Source organism: Pyxicephalus adspersus, chromosome 1 (assembly GCF_032062135.1).
Source record: "Pyxicephalus adspersus chromosome 1, UCB_Pads_2.0, whole genome shotgun sequence".
Lineage (NCBI taxonomy): Eukaryota > Metazoa > Chordata > Amphibia > Anura > Pyxicephalidae > Pyxicephalus > Pyxicephalus adspersus.
Genome location: NC_092858.1, coordinates 117852850 through 117865534, shown reverse-complemented (window position 1 = coordinate 117865534; position 12685 = coordinate 117852850). Strand labels below are relative to the sequence as shown.

The 12685-nt window shown below is 34.0% G+C and overlaps 1 protein-coding gene across 1 annotated transcript in view; it reads left to right on the top strand.

Annotated features, from left to right (window-relative positions):
• PLXNA2 (plexin A2) overlaps positions 1–12679 on the top strand; it is a 182476-nt gene extending 169797 nt beyond the window's left edge. Inside the window, exons 21-26 of the mRNA XM_072411934.1 lie at positions 3332–3398; positions 4363–4509; positions 4602–4761; positions 5055–5158; positions 8983–9102; positions 10781–12679. Coding sequence (XP_072268035.1) covers positions 3332–3398; positions 4363–4509; positions 4602–4761; positions 5055–5158; positions 8983–9102; positions 10781–10876 — 694 coding nt within the window. The 3' untranslated portion in view covers positions 10877–12679. The remainder of the gene's footprint in view (positions 1–3331; positions 3399–4362; positions 4510–4601; positions 4762–5054; positions 5159–8982; positions 9103–10780) is intronic.
• The last annotated feature ends 6 nt before the right edge of the window (positions 12680–12685 follow it).

Sequence of the window (12685 nt, the reverse complement as noted above, 5' to 3'; positions counted from 1 at the left end):
AGGAGTGAGAAAGAATGGAACTCGGAGACGTATTGCAGCAATTTAATTACATGCTTGGCTGTTTCAAAATGAAATTTTTTTGGTGACGGGATATGGAGTCAGACAGTTTCCTTGAAGTAGGTGGTGGGGGGGAGGTCCGTGGAGGACCAAGTAAAACAGTGTATGAAAGGGGTTGCTGATGCAAGAATGCACAATAAAAGGAAATAAGCAACAAAAACATATAATGTGCCACTTCTGACAAGCTTGTTATTTACAATATGATATCATATTTTCCCATATATTTAAAGTGATTTGGTTTCCATATATTTATTTTACATTTCTTTATTAAAGCAGTGTGTTTTGCAATGAGGAATCCTGTATTAGGTCAAGCATAATCATGCAAAAATCCCATGCATAAAAGATAGGTGAGATTTATCTGTCATTTTCATTTTTTCCATATTGCTGAATTTAATACAAAAATGTCTAAGATTTAGGGGACCAAATTTCAGTATGCTTTTAGGTTTTAGATTTTATTCTGTAAGGGAACCTTTAGGATCCTCAAGATTGACAATTGTATATACATTTTGGCTTGGACACAAGGTTTTGTGTTAAGCCAGAAGAAAATACTCTAAAACTTTTAAATGGTATTCCACACTATGTATAGAGTGTTTTTGTATAATATATTGTTTCTCTCCTATTAAAGTCACAGTTGTGTTGATATGTGGAATGGTGAATCACTATTCATATCCAGAGAAAACCAAATACAAGATCATGCTCATAAAAAAAACCATTTTATCCCCAGTGTGTTTAAAAACTGGTGTACCCATGTAGGAGACTAGAAAAACAAACCAAGCCGACAAAACTGTATGCATCAGAACTAAACTATAATGTATCAAATGCAAATTTAATAATTAAAATATTAAATGTTACTAAGTATACTAGACTTATTACCTAAATAAAAAAGTAAATCAAGTGATTCATCTGTTATCTAAAAGATTTTAAAGCTGACCTTCAACTTCCCTATCTCTCGCTTTCCCAATGGGTTAGAAAAGTGGTTTATATTTTGCCTGAAGATGGGCTTTGAAGATAGTAAAGCATTTAAATGTTTGGAGGGACAGTGTATTTAAGGTACAAATTAGGAGATCTTCTTCTCGAGGCATCTAAGCACCTCTGGAGGGCTTTGGGAGTTAAAAGGCCATGATTTTTCACTAAATGTATAACTAATTAATTACAATCAGTAATATTTGTTTTAGCTAACTTCAAAACAGTTTTAATTACATTCAGTATTTTTTTTAAATTATCACCTGCTATGCCCTTTTTAAAATGGCTTTATTGAAATCAGTAGGTCAATATATATATCACTATTACCACACAGTAATCTGAATTGTAATTAAAGTTATTCGTAAGCATATAGGACATGCCACTGTAAGAATAGTAAGGTGTCACCGCTGATAAGAGCATTTCATTAATTAAACTTTAACACCTGTCACAATCCACCATCTTGGATGACTGGATTAGTCATATTTATCATGGTGATCTGCCTGCATAAATTAATCCCTGATATTTTTCATCCTCTGTAAATTAAAGTAGGAGTTGGATAATGAGTAGGAATATAGAATGTTCATTTTGAAAAATGAATTATCACCTTATTTATTCACTAAAACTTAGTGAATGAGGTTTGTTGACTTTAACTGTTCAATTATGTGCACGTAAAAAGTCATATTTTGAATGATTTTCTTTCATGTAGGTTTTACTTTTTTAGATTATAGCAATGGTAGTAATTATTGAAACAAAAGATTACATTTGCTAAAGCATCACAAGAAGTAATTTATTCTTTTCACAATGTATGTATTGACTGTATTGCGATCATTCATTGTTGAAAGAGTTAACTCATGTAGTCCACGATATTAAATAAAGCTCCTCTCCCAATTTTCTTTTGTAAAATGCATGGTGGGATGCATTCTTTTTTTGAAAAAAGAAATGCAATAATCACAGCTGCTGTGTAGAAATAATACAAAGAGAGCAGAGATTTGTTGGAATAATCTTTCAGGTTATTATAATCTCACAGTTTGGACGTAAATTACAGCTGCTTTTTAAAAAGCAGATTTGTTCATCCTTTTGTGATGCTTAACATGAAGTGAGAACAGCTTGCACAGGATTAACAAAATGAGAAGAAAGAGTAAGCCCCCTTAATGTATGCATTGTATGCCACCTTTCCTACATTCGTCAAGGCACCTCCAGCCCTTTCCATTTTCTAAGACTGGGAATTGGAAGTGGGAAGGATTTCACTATTACACAGCATCCCAGTGGAGAATCTGAGGACAGAACTAAAAATTAAAAATTCTGGATTAACCCTTTGAGTCCAGCTATACACTCATGCATGCTCCTAGTAAACTTTTGCATAAAAGCAGGGATTATTTGTTTGCAATACATGTTCAAACTAGCAAACTACCCCCTCTCTGCCCAAATATTTATTAATGGCTTACTTAAGAGGATATATAGTGCCAGTGTGTGGGAAAATGGACACAGTTGGAGGAGAGCTACAGAGTCAGGACTTGTCACTGACCTGCACCCATTCAGAAAGGCAGAGGTATTGGTTCTAAAATAAAAGGAAACGAAGTAAAAAACACACCGTGATTAAAATAAACTAAACTACCCTAAACACACCCCTCGCCATATAAATCCCCCTGTAAACAATGAAAAAATAGAATTTTATTGCTAATTTTGCATGAAGAGCTTTATTCACTTAAGTTTATACTTTAACTTTATAAGTTTATAACATTCACTTATAGTTTAAACTTTAGAAAAAAAGTTTTGCCAAAATCACTCCACTTGTTCCCAAGCAGTGGGACCCAAAATACTTGCATTTAAATGCAAAATTTCTTGTCTACTCACTTTGGTGTGAACTGGGACAAATGAAATCCGGGTGGTTTGTCTGTCTGCAATGCAGTCCAATGCAAGGGTGGTAATGGGTCCTTTACAAAACATATTTAAAACTTCTTCATAATATTCTAAACAGAGCATCTTTTCAGAACAGTACCTTTGGAAACTGATGTCTATCCAGCCCTTGGAACTAGGATAAAAGTAATGAGTCAGTTTATGTTCTTATAATCAGCCAGCTGCCTGCTTTAGAACACACATTGCCTTCTTTGCTCATTTTTTCACATATGGGATTTTGTAGGTTTGCTTCCTGTTCTGTTTCATGTCAACCTATAATGACATACATATAAAGATATTTTTATTTAGAAATACTTACGGGCTCCTTTTGATAGTGAACACTATCGTATTGCACTGATTTGCAGAAATGTTTGACTGATGTTTCAACTAATTGTAAAAACATATTGTATTCTAGGACTGAATCTGTGGCAGAAAAGATGCTGACCAACTGGTTTGCTTTCCTTCTACACAAGTTTCTCAAGGTACATTGATAAACATGGTTTTTGTTTTATTTATTGTGTCACATACTTCCAAAGGCAGCCTCAGTCTTGAAGATGGTTAAAAACAATGTCCTTTGGTTTAAAATTAAAACTGAGCCATTCCTAGGAAATGTAAAACCTGTTGATCTGGGGTTTGTTGTTAGTGATATCTGCTCTCTACATACAGTAAGCAAAAAGATCACTCAAAATGGGCTAATTCACAAACGCAGCCAAACATACTAAAATGTAGGATTTCTATTCATTTTACAGCTTTGTGTTTAAAGATAAGAGTTAAACTGGGTAGGCAGTTGATCTGCAGTGTACATTTGCAAGCCACAGGCATAAAACTTGGTTTAGTTAAACTAACCATATACAGGTGTTACAACATGTTTCTTTATCACCTGAACATGTTCATGGATTATACTGTGTGACTTGGATATACTGATATTTGTAAGATGCACATTCTTAAAAACAAACCAACAACACCAAATCTATTATTTCTGAACACCTAAACTAATTGATGCACCTTGTGTTTATTACTATTTTTATATAACATATGTCTATTCTAGTTTATCTAGAGTTTATTTAAACTAGTTTACATCACATTGACCTTCATTGCTTATACACTATGCTCAAACATTTTGTACATTATGAATGTCTTTATCTGTTATTATGACTTTGTTTTAGAAGCCAATCATTCAGGGTTCACAAACACCGCTCAAGACTGTGAACTTGTTGGATGACTTGTTTTTCAAATGTTTATTTTATTTGTTTTGTTTTGGCCAAATTTATAATAGGGATATAAACAATAAAGAAACATATATAACAAAAAACTTGTTCAGTTTATCAACAAATCTGTAAGTAATCATTCAAACATAAAATATGAATAGGGTGGCTGCTTTGTGTTCATTTTTATAGTTCAAGTGTTTTACCAATAACTGGATCTGTATGCTACTTGCATTTATAGGAGTGTGCTGGAGAGCCCCTATTCATGTTACACTGTGCAATCAAGCAACAGATGGAGAAAGGACCTATTGATTCCATAACTGGAGAAGCTCGCTACTCACTTAGTGAAGATAAATTAATTCGACAACAGATTGAGTACAAAACACTGGTAAGTATAAGTGGATACCGCAAAGTCAAAAGTTAATACCTAATCTCTTTTTACACTTCCGTTACATTACTCACTCACATTATGCTTTGCAGATCTTGAATTGTGTAAACCCTGACAATGAGAACAGCCCGGAAATTCCAGTCAAAGTCCTAAACTGTGACACTATAACACAGGTCAAGGAAAAGATCTTGGATGCAGTATATAAAAACGTTCCATATTCTCAGCGGCCAAGAGCAGTAGATATGGATTTAGGTAGGTTGCAAAAAAAGGTTTTTAACCAGTCAATAGTTAAAAGGATTATTTGTTGTACTAATCATAATAATTTTTTTAAATATACTATGGCCATAATTAGTCAAGATAAGTAACTGAAAACGAAAATACTTGAAGGACAGTTTCAGAGACCCATTTTTTTCTTTATTTTTATTATGTTTAAACATACAATGTTTAAAATTTGTTTCTTTTCCAGTATGCAAATACAATTCATTTTCATTATGATTTTCATCATTCATTGAGTTTTGTCTGGTTTTTGTTATCTTTATGTACAGAGTGGAGGCAGGGGCTTATTGCAAGGGTTGTTTTACAAGATGAAGACATAACAACTAAGATAGAAGGTGACTGGAAGAGACTCAACACTCTTATTCACTACCAGGTACTTAAACATTTACTTACATTAATAACTTATTTGTATTTCTTACATGTTGTGAAAGATTCCCCATGGCTAAACAAAAGGGCATAGTAAACAGTCATGCCTTAGGGAATATCCACTTTGTAAAGCTCAAACTTTTAAATTTAATTTTGATGTATACAGTGAGGAGATTACTAAGCTGCCTGCTATTTTCTCTAACAAGGTAATGTGTGTACTATAAAATGACATTGCTGGGAAGGTTGCCGGAATTCTGGCAATATCCACTATTGACAGACGTCTCATGTCTGGTGTACTTGACATACAGTGTAGTACACAAACACAAGCTCAAAGGAGGTGAAATGCAGGGGAAAAGAAGCACAAGTAATTTGTCAAATATAACTGCACTTGATTCTATGATTCATGTCTTTTAACTTTCCAAATGCTGACATTGTACTTGAACAATTTTTTGAGGGAAAACTAGGCGATTTTTAGCAAACAAAATTGTTTTGCAAAAAAAACTTTGATTCTTTAGACAAAAAAAGAAAAAAATGTAAACAGTGCAGAAAAAAATAGGCAAAAAAGAAAATTATTTAGGATGGTAAAAAAAAAAATTATAGCTAATGGAAAGAAGAAATGTACTGGGGTTGATACAATAAAAAATAAAAACTTGTAAGGTTCCTTAAGTGGTGTGATATGATCAATGTTGGAGCAGGTCCCATTGTGTGCTGTGCCTATAGAAAGCTACAGAAAATGGTTAAAGCCCAACCCCGTGAACAACCCTAATAGAAATAAAGCAGTGAAACCAGCATCTTCCTCAAAAGGAACTTCCCTTCATACATCTGGCAAATCTACTTGTTTACATTATGTAATTAAAATAACTCCTTCTTTACCTCCAAGCCTTTTGTATGCAAGCACTGCAGGTCCCATAGATGTTCCTTGCACTGAGTTCCTACCTTTGCCTCCCTCACCTCCCTGCTATTTACAAAATAAATCCTTAGAATCTGTATTTTGTAAATAGCCAGAAGGAAAAGTAAGCAGGGACACATCTACTTCATTTCCATTATATAAATAAATGGAACGCAGAACTTTTCACACCAAACTGTAATTATTTAATGTAATCTCCTGCCATCTCTCTCTCTCCCTATATATATATATATATATATATATATATATATATATATATATATATATATAGGCAGTGGCTGCTCTCATATAATTTGTAATATGCATTTAAACCTGCCCATATGTACAGTGATGCAAGGGCCAAGTATTGTCTTAAAAATATATTGTTTCCACTTGTATTCATACATGGTATAACAACAAGGTTTACCAGTTTATTACCTTATTATCTGGCAGTTATAATTTCCCTGACAACAACCACGTAATATCATGTTTCATGCCAATTAGTCTTTTATTATCCAGTATATAGCATTTAAAAGTTGTCAATACGTTGTAGTTTTTAGAGTTTGCTCCAGATGTACTGAGACTACTGAATCATGATTCATCAATGAATACTAACAGCCATTGAAATACTAAGTTAAGCCATGGGCCATCAAATGTCCAATGTTTTTTGCATTTGATTATATTTTCATTGGTAAACACTGCTATTAGACATGAGTCTTGCTAAAAGTAAATGATTGGACAGAGATAATCTTATAGTGTAAATACATTCTTATATGGCCTGTCACTATCAAATCATGCTTTCATTATACATGTTTTGCCATGTACTAAGTGTACCACAATTAAATACTCTACTTCACAGCAGTGCGCTGTACATGCTGTTCCTTGCCAATCAGTGCAATGTGACAAAACTAGAGGCTAATTCAGCAGAAGGTGGGTGAATCAAAATAGGTCATTTTCGACTAAATTATGTTCTCCTTGATTACACCATTCATCCCTAATCTTTTAATGTATTGCCATCCCTCTGTTCTTTTTGGTATACTGCATAAAACATTGTCTATACTACTCACTCTTGATTTGATTTTGCAGTATATCTTAGTGCCCTCAGACAATATAGTGATTAACCTCACAAAATTTTTTTATAGGAGTTATCAGAGTTCTCGTAAGATTGTGCAGTTAAAGATATTTATAATTTTAGTCTAAAAATGCTTCTTTGTCTCTAATTTGTACTAGCTGTTATTGTGAGATATGAACCTTAACCCATTCTGCTGAGATTTAAAAGAAAGACATAGCACTCTTAAAATGTTATAAAAATTACATTTTAAATGGGGAGCGAAGGAGGGGGGCAAAGTGAGGAATTTATTAGCAAAGTAAAGGTCAAGTACTGAACTCTATTATCCTACAGTGTAAAGTGACTTAGATTGCCAGTTTTAAAAATAACATCACCTTTGACTTTAAACATATATGTATATACTTATGCCTCTGCAGAAATAGTAACCATTGGGCATTTTAATATGCACTGGCATATTAAAATGTTCCTATATATTTGAGGAACTTAAGGGCTTGTTCATAAATGGTATCTTGATTGATGTCTTATATGATGAAATGTGATAAAAGAAGAGGGCATGTCTTGGAACTAGTGTGACATCAGCAAAAGCGTATTATAACTATCTTTTTCTACGTAAATTTTTTAGATACCACACTCAACCTAAGAGCCTATACTGACTATTTGCTGTAGTGCAGTTCAGCTATAACTGATGACACAAAGCTGGCTAATGGTCTTTAAGCATAGGCACCACTAGTTTCAGAGACCTAGTAAATGTGTCTTCTGGTCTTCTGTGGGGTGCCATAGGTACACTCAGTTGGCATGCAGTGGTATTCTGCCTGAATAGTTGTGGCACTTTTCTCCATGGATCTTCCATGTAAGGGGAAACTTCATGGCTGACCAACACTAAGGATGAGATTGAGATTGACATTATGAATATTTTGTGTCAAATCTGCATAAAGAAAATTTCCCCTTAACTCCCACAATTTGCATGGAGTTTGCATGTTCTCCTCGTGTTTGTGTGGGTTTCCCTTGGGTACTCTGGTTTCCACCCACATTCCAAAAGCCTGCAGTTGGGTTAATTTGCTTCTTTCCAAAATTGACCTTAGACTCTATTAATGACATATGAATATGGTAGGGACATTAGATTGTGAGCTCCTTTGAGTTACAGTTAGTGACAGGACTGAGGACTTTTTGAAGTGCTGCATAATATGTCGACGCTATATAAATACTGGTTAATAATAATTACAAATTTAGTTTATAAAATTAAAATAAATATAATTTTCATAAATGTATTTCTTTTGGGAAATAAACACAATTTCAGCACCATGGAGAGCTCATGTGGGCTCTCATTTAACCCTAGGCTTAAAAGCCAATATTAATAATAACAGTATTGATATAGCGCCAACATATTAGCGCTTCTTAAATTTGTTGCTGATCTACATTTTTTGATTTCGGTTGTGTTTTATTATCTCTGTGAATGTTAGGGAGCATAAAGGGAGAATTAGACATTCCCTTAAATATACCCTTGTAGAAATATTCCAGGTTTCAATGACCGTCAGAGAGAATGTCAGATTCCCTGTTTTATTAATGGAGCCCAAAGTGTCTCCTCTAGTGTTAGTGCAATAGCCCTCAGACTCCATTGGCTTTAGTGGGAATTCTTGCACGGACAGACACAGCATAGGGTGGAATCTGACAGCAACAGTATAATGAAAAAAATGAAATTTTAATATATTTGAAAACTGTCATTTGAAATAAGCTCAAGACAGTTTTGGGTATATTTTTAAAGCAATAACATTTGAAAACATTCACTGCACATATTGTTTTGGGAGGAAGGCGGCATGTGTTTGTACAAGGCTAAGTTCTAAGATAACTTTTTTCATTTTTTTCTCCTTTTTTGTAGGTCTCTGACCGGTCATTGGTGGCACTGGTTCCCAAACAAACCTCATCGTACAATATCCCAGCTTCAGCTAGCATATCGCGAACCTCAATCAGTAGATATGGTGAGAAGATACTTTTTTCTGTAAATAATTTGCACATAAGGGATTACATTATTATTTAAAATGGGTAAAGCTGCTAGAATTAATGATCAGCCTTTTAACAATGTTGGGGTCCCAGATAGATATTTACTGTAGAAAAGATAAAAATGAAATCTTAACTAACAACTAAAGAGGATTTATTTATTTATGCACTTACTGACATATTGCATAGTATATTACACATACTTTTTATAGTAATAGGTCACTATCCAGAAAAATTCAGTGCAGTAAAAACACACAAACCTATATGGCATGTTCATTTAAATGGGATAAACACTCAAAAATGCAGAATGCCATATATTTTAAAACACAATAGGCTGTCTTACCCTGCAAGAACTAACCAGCTATTATTGGAAGTATAAATGCCTCCATACAGGGTTACTATTCTCCGAAAGATTTTAATAAACTCTTAGCATAAACAACATCAATTTCTTAGCCCCTGGCTTTCTTGAAAAGGTGACAGGGTCAGTGATATGTGATTCTTGTATTCATTAAATGGTGACAACTGGTACAAAATGATAATGGTTGAAAGAAAAGCATCAAAACACTTTATTTAATATTAACAATAGTGTCATTCAGTGGTTTAAGCACAGCACACTGTAAAAGAGACTTCCAAAAGGCTGACATTTGCTGTGGGAATACATTTGGATATTAGAAATGTTATTATGGGTCCTGTATTGCTTCCAGCTGATGAACTTGTGCACAGAGCAAATGAGAATAGGAAGAAATATTTCCTGACAGAAACACTGGTGTCTGTTCAGTCTCTCTGTTTGACATTTACTGCAAGAATGTGTCTGGTCATGCTTCTTGCATCTTTCATGTACACAGTATAATTGCATCTGCTTTAGTCTGACAACAAAGACAAATAGTGTATGCTACATTAAAATGTTAGCCACCTGCAATCCGTGTCTACTATATTACCAGTATGTACACAATCTTCTCTCTTATAATAACCTGCTTTTACTTTCATAACTGTTTGACACCTTCAGGGCATATATTCAGAAAGTTGCTGGAACCTAATTTAAGTAAATGTAAGTCCAGGGTCTTTTTTTGATAAGGCAAAGCCTTTTTTAATCTTTGATTATCCACGTTCCCTATTCTATGGTCTCTCTAGACAGATTGGATATGACCTGCTTCTGTAACACATCCTCAATAAGTTTTGATGTGTTGTCTTTTTAGAGTTGTACTCCTCATTTATTCCACTTGTTTTGTAAAAAATGACTTAGATCTGGGATACAAGGGTGATATTATTTATCATGATATCCCCTCACCCTCTCTTCCCAATGATAAACAGAAAAATCCTCCTCTCTGGACTGAAGTTTATAGATAAGTAGATAAACTGCCAGCATTTACAACAAAAATGTTGGTACAAAATTAAACCACTGCTTGGAGTTCCAACTACAATAATTAAAGCTGAATAAGATCTTGTATTGCAAATAGCTACAATAAGCTCAAAGTAAGTGCATGTGGTTTCATAAACTTTGCAAAGATGCCCTCAAAGAGTTTATTAATTGGATGGACTGAAGGTATTTTCTAGGTCATGATAGGGATATTCTTTCAAAAAGGACTTAGATTATCCTTCATTTAAAATTGAATATATAGTATATATTGAATAAAAGTCCTGCAGGCTACTGACAATACAATCTGTAACATCTCTCACAGCTAATCACAGCCTTGGAAGAAGATGAACAGGGGCAACGACACCGCTTAGCATACAAAGTGGAACAGCTGATAGTGGCCATGAGTTTTGACAGCTGAATTATAGCGCAACCTTTCATCCACATTATGGAGATAGACTCCTAGGAAGGACTCGGATATAAAGCTGTAGGGTTCCCTGGACATTCATTACAACTGTGAAAAAGTGAATAAAACGACAGTTAGTCTTGCTTGACAGAATGGAGGGGAAGGCATCTGAATCTTCTCCATACTCACGATTCCCTCCAAGAACCTGAAGATGTCACTGGAATTTCAGTGAGCCCAGCAGACCCTTGATTGCATGCGCAACGTAAATTAAGAGACTGCATAAAAGAAAAGATTCAACTTCTATGTCTGTTGGTTTGGTTTGTTGTTTAACTTGTTTTTCTTCAAAAGACTATTTTTTTAATTTTATTTATTGTTTTTTTTTTTTTTTGAATGGGTGAGAAATGTGTTGAAGGATACATTGTTATTCACCCAAAAAGGAGAAAAAGAAACAGAATTTTCATAAAAGGCCACTCTTGGCTGAATTTGCACTGGTTCATCTGATAACCTTAATTATGAGTGGGTGATGTACCTCCACTACCAGCTGGTCTACTTGAGAACTTTATTGAACTGAGTGTCACTTAATTTCACCAGCTTATTCTGTATGGATTCTCTGTATTAAGAAACATTAGCCTATTAACACAGCAAATTGATCAGTCTCCATGAACCTGTAACGTATTCTGTGCTGACACCACCGCTTATTGGTTTTGAAGGAGGTTTTGATATCCTTGAAGATTCATATAACAGTTGGTCTTTTAAGCATAATAATGCGCATTAGTAGTTTTTTCATTCTACAATCACTTTAGTGCATTGGGAGAGAATCAGTGTAATGCTAGGCATATACTGTGTGATTTTCTCTCAAATGAATTTTACATTTTATGATTTAAATCAATTGTTGCAATCAACATTTAATGTACCATCTGCCTCTTCGATTAGGAATCAGTGTTACAATCATTTTTGCTATTTTATCTAATTAAAATAGCGATCACAACACAGAAAGTGTTTTTAATGCCAATACTTTGGCTAGCAAATTGACTATTGAGCAAAAAAAAGCCTTGTTTGACCAATTCCACCAATTCAACCAATTCCCATTCTGCCCAAAATTGATGGCTTCTTTGTCTAATTTGATCAATTTTTGGTGAATTTGATGTTTTCCACAAAACAATCTTCTAATCATTTAAAAAAAATCACATAGTGTATGTCGGGCTCAAACAGTTCAGAAGAAAATGTTATATATCCCAACTGATTATGGTCTGGTTATTAGCTGTAGACCAGTAGTTATTTACCCGTTTTTTTACAGGCATGATAACTAAGCCTTTTTCCTAATAATATGCATACGGTTTAGCAAAATAACACTATGCATTCTGATCAGTGGTTTTGAAAGGAAGATATCGACAGTAAAAACAAAGTACTGGAATATTTCTTAATCTGTCAAAGTTAATACATATTTTTCTGGGATGAAATTATTTTTTAAATAGACATCCATTGAGAACATAAGATACATATATATGAATTCTTATTTTTTTTGTTGGCTGTTTTGCAGTGTGTGATATCCGTACACCATTACTAAAGTTCCGTTTGTGCCAAAGGGGCAGTAAACCGACTTACACGTACTATAGTAGCCATAAAAAATATGTTTAGCATTAAAATGCCCATGTTGAAAAGTGTGTAACGGGTAAAACTGGATATTTTCCAACCGGGGCCTAGTGACATGACATGTTTGGTCCCCCAGCTTACCTCAAACCAGGATAGAGTTGAACCTGTTCCTTTTTATTTATTTTTTAACTTTTTTCTATAATTCATATTGAATCAGCCATTTAAGAAACT